This window comes from Heterodontus francisci, chromosome 1, assembly GCF_036365525.1.
Source record: "Heterodontus francisci isolate sHetFra1 chromosome 1, sHetFra1.hap1, whole genome shotgun sequence".
NCBI lineage: Eukaryota > Metazoa > Chordata > Chondrichthyes > Heterodontiformes > Heterodontidae > Heterodontus > Heterodontus francisci.
Window position 1 is genome coordinate 16098003 of NC_090371.1, and position 14256 is coordinate 16112258.

Sequence of the window (14256 nt, forward strand, 5' to 3'; positions counted from 1 at the left end):
CCCCTGTGTAGCTTATTAAGGACTTTAGATTGGAGTGGGTAGAACAAGGCCCCTAGTGTAATTAGTATTTTTTAATTCAGGGAGTAACTAATTAATCTAAGGGTAAGTCATGACAGGAGAGCTCAGCCCCGTGATATGCTCCTCCTACGCTTCCAGTGTCCCTGATGACCATGTGTGCAGGAAGTGTATCCATCTGCAGCTACTGGCTACCTGCATTACGGAGCTGGAGCTGCAGGTGGATTCACTGTGGAGCATCCGCGATGCTGAGGACGTCCTGGATAGCACGTTCGGCATGGACGCGGTGGGCCGAAGGGCCTGTTTCTATGCTGTACGACTCTATGACTCAGTGACTATGGCTCTATAATTATATTTTTCCGAAGTTCGCCCAACTCGGGAACCATTTCTTTCGATTGCAAAATTGCACGTTACTCCACTATTTAAGAAAGATGACAGAGACAAACCAGGTAATCAACCAGTTAGCCTCATATCTGTTGTGGGGAAATTGCTAGAGTCTATAATTACAGGACGGGTGACTGAACATCTTGAAAATGTTCAGCTGATGAGAGAGAGCCAAGATAGATTTGTAAAGAGTATGTCATGCCAGACGAACCTGACTGAAATTTTGAAGAGGTGTCTCAAGTGATGAGCAGGGGAATGTCTATGGATGTTATTTATATGAACTGCCAGACAGCATTTCGTTACATCTCTCCTAACAGACTGCCAGTTGAAGTTGAAATTTATGAAACTGAAGGAAAGTTATTGACCTGGTTAGGAAATTGGCTGAGCAGCAGGGGACAGAGAGTAAGGATAATGGGCAGGTACTCTAATTGGCAGGATGTGATTGGTGTTGACGCACAAGGATCGTGTTGGAGCTTCAACTATTCACTGCGTTTATTAACAACTTAGATGATTGGATAGAAAGCCATATAGGCAAGTTTGCTGATGACAAAGATAGGCAGTGTTGTAAGTAGTGTAGATGGAAGCATAAAATTACAATGATGGTAGATTAAGTGAATAGGCAAAACTACGGCAAATGGATTTCAATGTTGTTTTGACCGAGGCAGGAGGAGTGCACTGTTTATTCTAGTCCCACTTCTCCACAGGTCACAACATATATTTAAATTTTCCTACTTAGCGAAACAATCATATACTCTATCTTTCCCCAGAATAAAGCACACCAACCAGGTTTCTTTAATAAACAACAACATTTATCAGTTTATTATAAACCAGGTTTTAACCAATAATGAAGTAAAACATACACACAACCAGAACAGACCCTTCCAGGCGATGTTGAAGATCAGTTTGGGTAGGCTTTCCAAGAGATGCAGCAACAGGAGGCTCCAAATAAGTCTTACAGCAGGAAGGCAGCAACAAGGTTTCAGTACCCACATGTCCAATGCAGGGTTCCTTCAAATACAGGAGGAAATAAGAATCTGCCACATTGGAAATACATGGTTTCTTTTCAAGAGAGATATGAGTTGTCTTCTCCAGGCAGGCTCAGCAGCAACTGGCTTTTTAACAGTTCAAATTGAAACTAAAACTTTTTCTGAGGTCAGCCTCTTGACAACCATAAATCTTGGCTTGTCACTTCTTTGTAAACATCACTCCAAGTCAAAAACAACCCTGCTGTGTTATTTGAAAACAGGTTCCTTCCAGTAACTGTTTACAGTTCAAACTCAGACCAAACCCTCTGGTGACCTTCCTTAAAAAAAATCTGAAGTTCCAGCATCTATGGAATTTTTCAGTTTTAAAACACAAATTCTCAAAGTTTAACAAAAAATGGAAGAAATGGAAGCACTCGTAACAACGCAGGCAAATGTGAAGTCATCCATTTTGGATCAAAATAGAACAGAATGGAATAGTACAGGGTATTTTCAAAATGGTGAAAAGCAAGGAACAGTGGAGGTTCAGAGACTTGCGAGTACAGATACACAGATCATTAAAATGTCATGAACAGGTACAGAAAATAATCAAAAAGAGTTATGGAATGTTGGCCTTCATATCTAGAGTACTAGAATACAAGGGAGTAGAGGTCAAGCTTCAGCTAACCAAAGCCCTGGTTAGACCACACCTGGAATACTGTGAGCAGTTCTTGGTACCACACCTAGGGACCAGAGGAGCAGGAGTAGGCCATTCAGCCCATCGAGCTTGCTCCGCCATTCAATATGATCATGGCTGATCATCCACGTTAATGCCTTTTTCCCACAATATTCCCATATCCCCTTATGTCATTGGTATTTAGAAATCTGTCAGTCTCAATGACTGAGTTTCCACAGCTCACTGGGGTAGAGAATTCCAAAGATTCACAACCCTCTGAATAAAAATTTCTCCTCATCTCTGTCCAAAGTGGCTTCCCCATTATTTTGAAATTGTGTCCCCTGGTTCTAGACTTCCCAACCAAGGGAAACATCTTACTGCATCTATCCTGTCTATCCCTTTCAGTATTTTGTAGGTTTCAATGAGATCACCTCTCATTCTTCGAAACTCTAGAGAATACAGGCCCAGTTTCCCTGATCTCAATTCACAGGACAGTCCCGCCATCCCAGGAACAAGTCTGGTGAACCTTTGTTGCACACCCTCTATGGCAATAATATCCTTCCTAAGGTAAGGATCCAAAACTGCACACAGTACTCCAGGTGCCGTCTAACCAAGGTTCTGTACAATTGAAGCAAGACTTCACTACTCTTGTACTCAAATGCTCTGTGATAAATGCTAACATACCATTAGCCTTCCTAATTGCTTGCTGCACCTGCATGTTAGCTTTCAGTGACTTATTGATGAGGCATTTTTGTTTACAGCTGTTACAAAGAAATAGAAGGAATTTTTAAAAAACACAGGCTGAAAAGAAGGTATGAAAAGATGTCCGTTGTTGGTTAGGTGTCCCAAATGCAAATAGGCGGCTGTCACTGGGATCTTCCCAGAACAGTCCCTTCCAGGCGATGTTGAAGATCATTTGGGTAGGCTTTCCAAGAGATGTAGCAACAGGAGGCTCCAAATAAGTCTTACAGCAGGAAGGCAGCAACAAGGTTTCAGCACCCACATGTTCGATGCAAAGTTCCTTCAAAGATGCAGGGTTCCTTCAAATACAGGAGGAAATAGGAATCTGCCACATTAGAAATACATGATTTCTTTTCAAGAGAGATATGAGTTGTCTTCTCCAGGCAGGCAGAGCAGCAACTGGCTTTTTTAACAGTTCAAATTGAAACTAAAACTTTTTCCGAAGTCAGCCTCTTGACCATCAGGTCCCTTTGTACCTCTACACTTACTAATCTCTTACCATTTAAGAAATACTCTGCACATCTGTTCCTCCTACCAAAATGGATAACCTCACATTTTTGCACATTATATTCCATCTGCCAGTTCTTGCCCACTCACTAAATATCCAAATTCCCTTGAAGCCACTTTGCATCTTCCTCACAACACACATTCCCACCTAGTTTTGTGTCATATTACATTTGGTCCCCACATCCAAATCATTGATATATATATTGTGAACATCAGGGGCCCAAGCATTGATCGCTGCGGTACTCCACGAGTCACAGCCTGCCAACGCAAGAATGACCCGTTTATTCCTACTCTGTGCTTTCTGCCCATTAACCAATCCTTAATCTTTATTACCTCCTATCTCATGTGCTTTAATTTTGCACACCAACCTCCTGCCAGGGGCTTTATCAAAAGCCTTCTGAAAATCCAAGTATACCACATCTACCAACTCCCCTTTATCAATTCTGTCAGTAACATCCTCACAAAACTGCAACAGGTTCGTCAAACATGATTTTCCATTCATAAATCCATGCTAACTATGCCCAATCAGATCATTATTATCCAAGTGTCCATTTATCACATCCTTTAGAATAGATTCTAACATTTTACCCACTACTGATATAAGGCCAATAGGTCTGTCGGCGAGACATTGGTCATCTCAATTTCTCTGCCCCCCCTCACTCACTCTAACCTGTCCCCCTATGAACTTGAGGCACTCTGTTCTCTCAGGTCTAATCCCAACATGGTCATCAAACCTGCAGACAAGGGTGGTGCTGCTGTTGTATGGCGTACCGACCTCTACCTTGCAGAGGCTCAGCACCAACTCACAGACACTTCTTCATACCTCCCTCTGGACCATCACCCCCCCACTGAACATCAAGCTACTGTCCACAGGACTGTCACTGACCACATCTCCTCTGGAGATCTTCCCTCTACAGCTTCCAACCTCATAGGCCCACAACCCCGGACAGCCCGTTTCTACCTCCTTCCCAAAATCCACAAACAGGACAGTCCCGGCAGACCCATTGTGTCCGTCTGCTCCTGCCCCACTGAACTTATTTCTTCCTATCTTGACTCTATCTTTTCTCCCCTTTTCTCCGACCTACATCTGTGATTCTTCTGATGCCCTACGTCATTTTGACAATTTCCAATTTCTTGGTCCCAACCGCCTCCCGTTCACTATGGACGCCCAATCTCTCTACACCTCCATCCCCCACCAGGACGGTTTGAGGGCTCTCTGCTTCTTCCTTGAACAGAGGCCCAACCAGTCCCCATCCACCACCACCCTCCTCTGCCTGGCTGAACTTGTTCTCACATTGAACAACTTCTCCTTCAACTCCACTCACTTCCTTCAAGTAAAAGGTGCTGCTATGGGTACCCGCATGGGTCCTAGTTATGCCTGTCTTTTTGTGGGATATGTCGAACATTCCTTGTTCCCATCCTACTCAGGCTCCCTCCCCCAACTCTTCTTCCAGTATATTGATGACTATATCGGTGCCTTTTCCTGCTCGCGCCCCGAACTGGAAAACTTTATCAGCTTTGCTTCTAATTCCTACCCTTCTCTCACCTTTACATGGTCCATCTCTGACACTTCCCTTCCGTTCTTCGACTTCTCTATCTCCATCTCTGGGGATAGTCTGCCTACTAATATCCTTTATAAGCCCACCAACTCCCACTGCTACCTCGACTACACTTCCTCACACCCTGCCTCCTGTAAGGACTCCATTCCATTCTCCCAGTTTCTCTGTCTCCGACGCATCTGCTCCGATGATGCTACCTTCCATGACAGCGCTTCTGATATGTCTTCCTTTTTCCTCAACTGAGGAATCCCCCCCACTGTGGTTGACAGGGCCCTCAACCGGGTCCGGCCCATTTCCCACACTTCTACCCTCATCCCTTCCCCTCCCTCTCAGAACTGTGACAGGGTTCCCCTTGTCTTCACTTTCCACCCCACCAGCCTCCATATCCAAAGAATCATCCTCGGCTATTTCCGCCACCTCCAGCGTAATGCCACTACCAAACGCATCTTCCCCTCCCTTCCCCTGTCAGCATTCCGAAGGGATCATTCCCTCCGCGACACCCTGGTCCACTCCTCCATTACCCCCACCACCTCATCCCCTTCCCATGGCACCTTCCCCTGCAATCGCAGGAGGTGTCATACCTGCCCATTTACCTCCTCTCTCCTTACTATCCCAGGCCCCAAACACTCCTTTCAGGTGAAGCAGCGATTTACTTGTACTTCTTTCAATGTAGTATACTGTATTCGCTGCTCACAATGTGGTCTCCTCTACATTGGGGAGACCAAACGCAGACTGGGTGTACACGATGCGCCCACACTAGCATGCAAATAGAGACAGAAAAGAGCAGAAGAAAAGGAAAATGGAAAGGTTTGAGGCAATATCTGAAGAGTTTTTGTTATGGGTCTTCGAGCTCACTGTAGAGTCCTTGATTGTAGGTAGATCTTGCTTTTCGTTGGGGCCCAGTATTCTTCTCAAACCTTGTTTGCTGTAGGAGACTTTTCTCTCTTGGGTTCATGTGTCTTCAGTGGATTCAGAGGCTTGTGTGAAAGAGATGGGAGCACACAGGAGAGGCTGTGGCGAGCAAGCCAGGAGAGGTCTTTTCAATCCAAGAGCAAACAGTTTTCTCCAGAGTCTCAGTTCAAATTGGACAATTCAGAAACCCCCAGGTTGCCAAGCAGCTTAGGCATGTGACTAACTGATCTGACCACGTCTTGGCTCTGCGTATTGTATCATCTCAGCAGGGAATGTCATGCACTTCCCTGCCTTCAATGTCTGTTAGTATGTAAATGTGTTTTTTACAGTCAAGGTCTGGCAGTCCTTGTAACAGGCCTTCTATTCTTCCCAGCAACAACTTGAAATTTAATGTCCATGTGGTGAAATTAATATGCCTCATTCTTGGCAGGTGGGGGCCTGCATGCCCGTGCGCACAGCGATCACGACGTCATCAGTGCGTTCGAACATTTGCCAGCTTGCCAGGATGAATGCGCGCATGACTTCACCATACAATGACGTTCTCATCCCTCAATAGCCACCTCCATTCCCCTGTAACCTGTTCCCTCCCACCATCCCTGCTTCAATCGCCGCTTCACCCCTGCTGGACCGCTCACTCCTCGCCACGTTGCCATCTTCCCTCAGCCACTCACACCCCCCGCCCACTTCCCCCCCTCAGCTACTCGCTCCCACCCCACCAGCCGTTCTACCCCCTCGACTGCTCGCTCCAGGCCTCCCCGCTTCCCCCCTCTCAACCACTCGCTCCCACCCTCGCCACTTTCTCCCCTCCTCCCCACCAGCCACTTCCCCCCTCAGCCACTTGCACCAGACCTCTCCACTGCTCCCCCTACCCCTCCCCTGGCCAATCGTTCTCCACTCATCACTTCCTCACCCACCCAGCTCTCCGGCTGCTCGCTTTCCGCTTCCTGCCCCTCCGGCTGCTTGCTCCCCACTTTCCCCCCACCTACTCTGGTTGCTAGCTCCAGGCTGCTCCACTTCCCTCCTCTTGGCCACTCGCCCTCATGTCGCCCCATCACCCCTCACAGCCCACGTTGCTACTTCGGGCGGCACGGTGGGGAACGATTGAACGTGGGAGCGAATGGCTGAGAGGAGGGAAGCAGCATGGCCTGGAGCGAGTGGCCGGAGAGCGGGGTGGAGGGGAGGTAGATGGGGACGAGCGGAAGGAGAATGGGTTGGGGGTGGGAGGGGGGAAAGCGAAAAGTGGGGAGCGAGTGGCCAGAGGAAGGGGGAGCAGCAAGGCCAGAGCGAGTGGCTAAGTGAAGGCAGTAGGGAGCAAACAGCGAGGAGACGGGCACAGGAGGGAGCGGTGAAGAGAAGCGCAATGGCAGGAGGGAGCGGGAGACTGTTGGGGGCGGGTTAGGGGGCGACAGCAGCCCTTGAGGGGATTTTCAGGTTGAATTTATTTTTTGTGACAAATTGAGCAGCGCCATCTTTATCAGTGGCAGCGGCCTGAGAGGTCGCAGACAGTGACGTTTCAGTGGATGAGGCTGCATTTGCGCATGTGCTAGTACTGTGCCACCTAGTGGTTGCGTTGTCAGCAAATGCAGCCAATGTAAAATTCTATCATATTAGGTCACACATCCCTAAATGTTTTTTACAACAAGATTATTAGTTAGTCCTTTCTCATTACATAACACTAGATCTAAAATAGCCTGTTCTCTAGTCAGTTCCTCAACATACTGCTCTAGAAAACCATCTCTAACACACTCCAGAAACTCGTCTTACGCAGCATTAGTGCTCATTAGGTTTACCCATACAAGGATATACTGGCCTTGGAGGGAGTGCAGCGTGGGCTTATCAGAAAGATACCTGAGTCATAGAGTCATTTATAGCATAGAAAGAGGCCATTCAGCCCATCAAGTCCATGTCGGCGCACCACGGAGCAATCCAGTCAGTCCCACACTCCTGCTCGATCCCCATAGTCCTGCAAGTTTATTTCCTTCAAGTCCTCATCCAATTTCCTTTTGAATCATTGATTGTCTCCATTTCCACCACTCTCATGGGCAGCGAGTGCCAGGACATTGCCACTCACTGCTTAAAAAATTTCTTTTGTTTTGTATTCATTCATGGGGTGTGGGCGTCGCTGGCTAGGCCAGCATTTATTGCCCATCCCTAATTGCCCTTGCGAAGGTGGTGGTGAGCTGCCTTCTTGAACCGCTGCAGTCCATGTGGGGTAGGTACACCCACAGTGCTAATAGGAAGGGAGTTCCAGGATTTTGACCCAGCAACAGTGAAAGAACGGCGATATAGTTCCAAGTCAGGATGGTGTGTGACTTGGAGGGGAACTTGCAGGTGGTGGTGTTCCCATGCATTTGCTGCCCTTGTCCTTCTAGTTTGTAGAGGTCGCGCGTTTGTAAGTTGCTGTCTAAGGAGCCTTGGTGCGTTGCTGCAGTGCATCTTGTAGATGGTACACACTGCTGCCACCGTGGTGGAGAGAGTGAATGTTTGTGGATGGGGTGCCAATCAAGTGGGCTGCTTTGTCCTGGATGGTGTCGAGCTTCTTGAGTGTTGTTGGAACTGCACCCATCCAGGCAAGTGGAGAGTATTCCATCAGACTCCTGACTTGTGCCTTGTAGATGGTGGACAGGCTTTGGGGAGTCAGGCGGTGAGTTACTCGCCGAAGGATTCCTCGCCTCTGACCTGCTCTTGTAGCCATGGTATTTATGTGGCTATTCCAGTTCAGTTTCTGGTCAATGGTAGCCCCTAGGATGTTGATAGTGGGGGATTCAACGATGGTAATGTCATTGAATGTCAAGGGGAGATGGTTAGATTCTCTCTTGTTAGAGATGGTCATTGTCTGGCACTTGTGTGGCGCAAATGTTACTTGCCACTTATCAGCCCTAGCCTGGATATTGTCCAGGTTTTGCTGCATTTCTACACTGACTGCTTCAGTATCTGAGGGGTCGCGAATGGCGATGAACATTGTGCAATCATCAGCGAACATCCCCACTTCTGACCTTATGATTGAAGGGAGTTCATTGAAGCAGTTGGGCCTAGGACACTATCCTGAGGAACTCCTGCAGTGATGTCCAACAACCATCTTCCTTCGCATTAGGTATGACTCCAACCAACAGAGCGTTTTCTCCCGATTCCCATTGACTCCAGTTTTGCTCAGGCTCCTTGATGCCATACTCGGTCAAATGCTGCCTTGATGTCAAGGGTAGTCACTCTCACCTCACCTCTTGTGTTCAGCTCTTTTATTGCTAAGCAAGTGCTGCTTGATGGCATTGTTGATGACACCTTCCATCACTTTACTGATGATTGAGAGTATACTGATGGGGCGGTAATTGGCCGGGTTGGACCTGTCCTGCTTTTTGTGTACAGGACATACCTGGGCAATTTTCCGCATTGCCGGGTAGATGCCAGTGTTTGTAGCTGTACTGGAACAGCTTGGCTAGCGGCAGGGCAAGTTCTGGAGCACAGCTCTTCAGTACTATTGCCGGAATATTTTCAGGGCCTATAGCTTTTGCAGTATCCAGTGCCTTCAGTCGTTTCTTGATATCATGTGGGGTGAATCAAATTGGCTGAAGTCTGACATCTGTGATGCTGGGGACTTCAGGAGGAGGCCAAGATGGTTCATCAACTCCATCAAATTTCCCCTCAATTTCCTTTGCTCCAGGAGAACAACCCCAGCTTTTCCAACCTAACCTTTTAACTAAAATCCCCCATCTCTGAACCATTCTGGTAAATCTCCTCTGCAGCCTCTCAAGGACGCTCACATCCTTCCTAAAGTGTGGTGCGCAGAGCGAGACACAATACTCTAGTTGGGACCTAACCAGAGCTTTATAAAAGTTCAGCATAACTTCCCTACTTTAGTACTCTATGCCTCTATTTATGAACACCAAGATCCCAAATGCTTTGCTAACCACTCTCTCAATGTAACTTCACACTTATCAGACCAAGCCTGACTGTTGTCCAGGTTTTGGTGCATACAGGCACGGACTGCTTCAGTATCTGACGAGTTGCGAATGGTACTGAACACTGTGCAATGATCAGTGAACATCCCCACTTCTGACCTTATGTTGGAGGGAAGGTCATTGATGAAGCAGCTGAAGATGGTTGGGTCTAGGACACTACCCTGAGGAACTCCTGCAATGATGTCCTGGAGATGAGATGATTGCCCTCCAATAACATAAGGACATAAGAAATAGGAGCAGGATAGGCCATTCGGCCCCTCAACCCTGCCCTGCCATTCATTAAGATCATGGATGATCTGCCCCAGACCTCAACTCCTCTTTCTTGCCAGCACATCGATAACAACAACCATCTTCCTTTGTGGTATGTATGACTCCAACCAGTGAAGAGCTTTCCCTGATTAGGGCTTCTTGATGCTACATTATACTGCCTTGATGTTATGGGAAGTCACTCTCACCTCACCTGTGAAATTCAGCATTTTAGTCCACGTGCTGAGAGTTCCTGGCAAATGGAAGAAGACAGGATCAGAGGTGAGCTGGCAAGATGGATACAGAACTGGCTCGGTCATAGAAGACAGAGGGTAGCAGTGGAAGGGTGCTTTTCTGAATGGAGGGCTATGACTAGTGGTGTTCCGCAGGGATCAGTGCTGGGACCTTTGCTGTTTGTAGTATATATAAATGATTTGGAGGAAAATGTAGCTGGTCTGATTAGTAAGTTTGCGGACGACACAAAGGTTGGTGGAGTTGCGAATAGTCATGAGGATTGTCAGAGGATACAGCAGGAAAGAGGTCGGTTGGAGACTTGGGCGGAGAAATGGCAGATGGAGTTTAATCCAGACAAATGTGAGGTAATGTATTTTGGAAGGTCTAATGCAGGTGGGAAGTATACAGTAAATGGCAGAACCCTTAGTAGTATTGACAGGCAGAGAGATCTGGGCGTAAAGGTCCACAGGTCACTGAAAGTGGCAACGCAGGTGGATAAAGTAGTCAAGAAGGCATACGGCATGCTTGCCTTCATTGGTCGGGGCATAGAGTATAAAAACTGGCAAGTCATGCTGCAGCTGTACAGAACTTTAGTTAGGCCACACTTAGAATATTGTGTGCAATTCTGGTCGCCACACTACCAGAAGGACATGGAGGCTTTGGAGAGGGTACAGAAGAGGTTTACCAGGATGTTGCCTGGTCTGGAGGGCATTAGCTATGAGGAGAGGTTGGATAAACTCGGATTGTTTTCACTGGAACGACGGAGGTGGAGGGGCGACATGATAGAGGTTTACAAAGTTATGAGCGGCATGGACAGAGTGGATAGTCAGAAGCTTTTTCCCAGGGTGCAAGAGTCAGTTACTAGGGGACATAGGTTTAAGGTGCGAGGGGCAAAGTTTAGAGGGGATGTGCGAGGCAAGTTCTTTACACAGAAGGTGGTGAGTGCCTAGAACTTGCTGCCGGGGGAGGTGGTGGAAGCAGGTACGATAGCGACGTTTAAGAGGCATCTTGACAAATACATGAATAGGAAGGGAATAGAGGGATACGGACCCCAGAAGTGCAGAAGATTTTAGTTTAGGCAGGCATCAAGATTGGCGCAGGCTTGGAGGGCCGAATGGCCTGTTCCTGTGCTGTACTGTTCTTTGTTCTTTGACTGTTTCCAATGGTTGAGGGCTCAAGAATGAGGGACTGTAGATTCATGAATACATGTTAAAAGATTTAAATCAGAGAGCAGGAGAAGCTTCTTCATAACAGAGGTGTGAGACCGAAATTAATTTCCAGGGTGAGTGGTTGAGATAGAAATTATGCCAGCTTTCAAGATTAGATAGCAGCGTGCAATAAATAAAATGAGATTGAAGGGACATGGGAACAGGGTGGGAAATGTGAGCAGGACTATCTGCTCGCAGGGAGGGCAAGCACTGACATGGAGTGATTAGACCGAATGGCCTTTTTCCATGCTGTAACTTTGATGTATTTCTATGTATTAATATGGAATTCATTAGTACTGGAAGCCACATGGGCTGAGTGACTTCCAACACTGCGCTAGAGAACTGCAGCAAGGGCACAGACCAAAGTGGGGGAGGGTGGGGGAAGAGAGGAGGTGGGGAAAGAGGGGAGAAGAGGGTGAAGGAAAGATGACAGGAACAATAACACTGATAAATGCTTTCCACATAAAAACGCTTGACAGTTTTGCCAGCTGCTTTGTTTCAATGTGGTCTCAGAGTTTGAAATTTCCAGCCCTTTGTTGCTCACCTTGTTTGCCTCCTTCTCTAGCAGTTTGACCATCTTCCTGGCGCTCTGTTTATACTCGGCCTTCTCCTTGTTGAAGTTGAGTTTGAGGTCGTGCACGCACTGTGCATGCTTGGCCCGTGCATCCATCACCACCTGTTCCAGCTCACTGATCCTGGCCAGCTGCTGCTCCCGCAGGTCCTGATGGGGACGGCAGAAACGTATAAAACAAGTTTTTCACCACTTAGTTTTATTTCTCTCTATGAAGTTAATTTATCCTCCTTCCCATGGTCACCCTAGCTCTCACTGGGGTCCAGTTCTACAGACAGTTCCCAGTGGCTCTGTATTTTACCCGAGCACAAGAACAGGAGGAGGCTATTCAGCCACTCAAGTCTGGATCACCATTCAGTTACACCATGGCTGATCTACACCTCAACTCCATTTAGTGTGTAAAGTTTGGCTCTTTACCTAAGCAAGGATATACTTGTCTTAGAGGAACTACAACGATTGATTCCTGGGATGAGATTGAGTAGAATGGGACTTTTTTTTATTCATTCATAGGATGTGGGCGTCGCTGGCTAGGCCAGCATTTATTGCCCATCAATAATTTCCCTTGAGAAGGTGGTGGTGAGCTACCTTCTTGAATCGCTGCAGTCAGTGTGGGGTAGGTACACCCACAGTGCTGTTAGGAAAGGAGTTCCAGAATTTTGAACCAGCAGCAGTGAAGGAACAACGATATAGTTGCAAGTCAGGATGGTGTGTGACTTGGAGGGGAACTTGTAGATGGTGGTGTTCCCATGCATCTGCTGCCCTTGTCCTTCTAGGTGGCAGAGGTTGCAGGTTTGGAAGGTGCTGTCGAAGAAGGCTTGGTGAGTTGCTGTAGATGGTACACACTGCTGCCACTGTGCGTTGGTGGTGGAGATAGTGAATGTTGAAGGTGGTAGATTGGGTGCCAATCAAGCGGGCTGCTTTGTCCTGGATGGTGTCGAGCTTCGTCAGTGGGGTTGGAGCTGCACCCATCCAGGCAAGTGGAGAGTATTCCATCACACTCCTGACGTGTGTTGAAAATGGTGGACAGGATTTGGGGTATCAGGAAGTGAGTTGCACGCTGCAGAATTCCCAACCTCTGACCTGCTCTCGTAGGCACAGTGCTTATGTGGCTATTCCAGGTTAAATGTCTGGCCAATGGCAACCCTCGGGATTTTGGTGGAGGATTCAGTGATGGGAAGATGGTTAGATTCCCTCTATTTGGAGATGCTCATTGCCTGGCACTTGGGTGGTGCAAATTTTACTTGCCACTTATCAGCCCAAGCTCAATGTTGTCCAGGTCTTACTGCATGCAGGCACAGACTGAGGAGTTGCGAATGGTACTGAACACAATGCAATCATCAACCACTTCTGACCTTACGATGGAGGGAAGGTTTTATTGATGAAGCAACTGAAGATAGCTTGGCCAAGGACACTACCCTGAGGAACCCCTGCAGTGATGTCTGGGGTTTAGATGTTTGGCCTCCAACAACCACAATCATCCTCCTTTGTGAAAGGTAGGACTCCAACCAGTGGAGAGGACAGTCATTCTCACCTCGCCTCTGGATTTTGTCCATGTTTGGACCAAGGCTGTAATGAGGTCTGGTGCAATCCAGTTGAGAATTTGAGAGATGATCTCACTGAAACATATAAATTTCTTAGAGGGCTTGACAGGGTCGCTGTTGAGAGGCTGGTTCCCCTGGCCGGAGAGTCTAGAAATAGGGGCCATAGTCTCAGGATAAGTGGTCAGCCATTTTAGGAAGAAGATCCTGCACAGGTCATGATGAAAGAGAAGGTAATTCAGACACTTGAAGGGTTTAAAACTGATGAGGAGGAGGTATTGGATAGGCTGTCTGTACTTAAAGTTGATAAGGCACCAGGACCAAACGAGATGCATCCAAAGATACTGAGGGAAGTGGGAGTTGAAATTGCAGAGGCACTGGTCATAATTTTCACGTTTCCTTAGATTCAGAGGTAGTGCCAGAGAACTGGAGAAATGTTACACCCTTGATCACAAAGGACAAGTCCAGCAACTACAGGCCAGTTAGTTTAACTTTGGTGGTGGGGGAGCTTCTAGAAATTATAATTCGGAACAAAATTAATAGCTACCTGAGAAAATGCGGGTTAATTAGGGAAATCCAGCACGGATTTATGAAGGGAAAATTGTGTTCAACTAACTTGGTGGAGCTTTTTGATGAGGTAACAGAGAAAGCTGAGGAGGGTAGTTCTGTTGATGTGTTTGGTGTACATGGACTTCCAAAAAGCATTTGATATAGTGCCGCACAAGAGACTTGTGAGCAAAGGGACAG

The 14256-nt window shown here is 47.3% G+C and overlaps 1 protein-coding gene across 9 annotated transcripts in view; it reads right to left on the reverse strand.

The window, feature by feature from the left end:
* LOC137373915 (coiled-coil domain-containing protein 166-like) overlaps nt 1-14256 on the reverse strand; it is a 73677-nt gene that overhangs the window by 13081 nt on the left and 46340 nt on the right. For 8 of the 9 annotated variants that reach the window (XM_068039862.1, XM_068039545.1, XM_068039726.1 and 5 more), the window contains one exon: nt 11945-12121. The exons of the other annotated variant lie outside the window; for it this stretch is intronic. In XM_068039862.1, coding sequence (XP_067895963.1) covers nt 11945-12121 — 177 coding nt within the window. The remainder of the gene's footprint in view (nt 1-11944; nt 12122-14256) is intronic. 9 annotated transcript variants of the gene reach the window in all.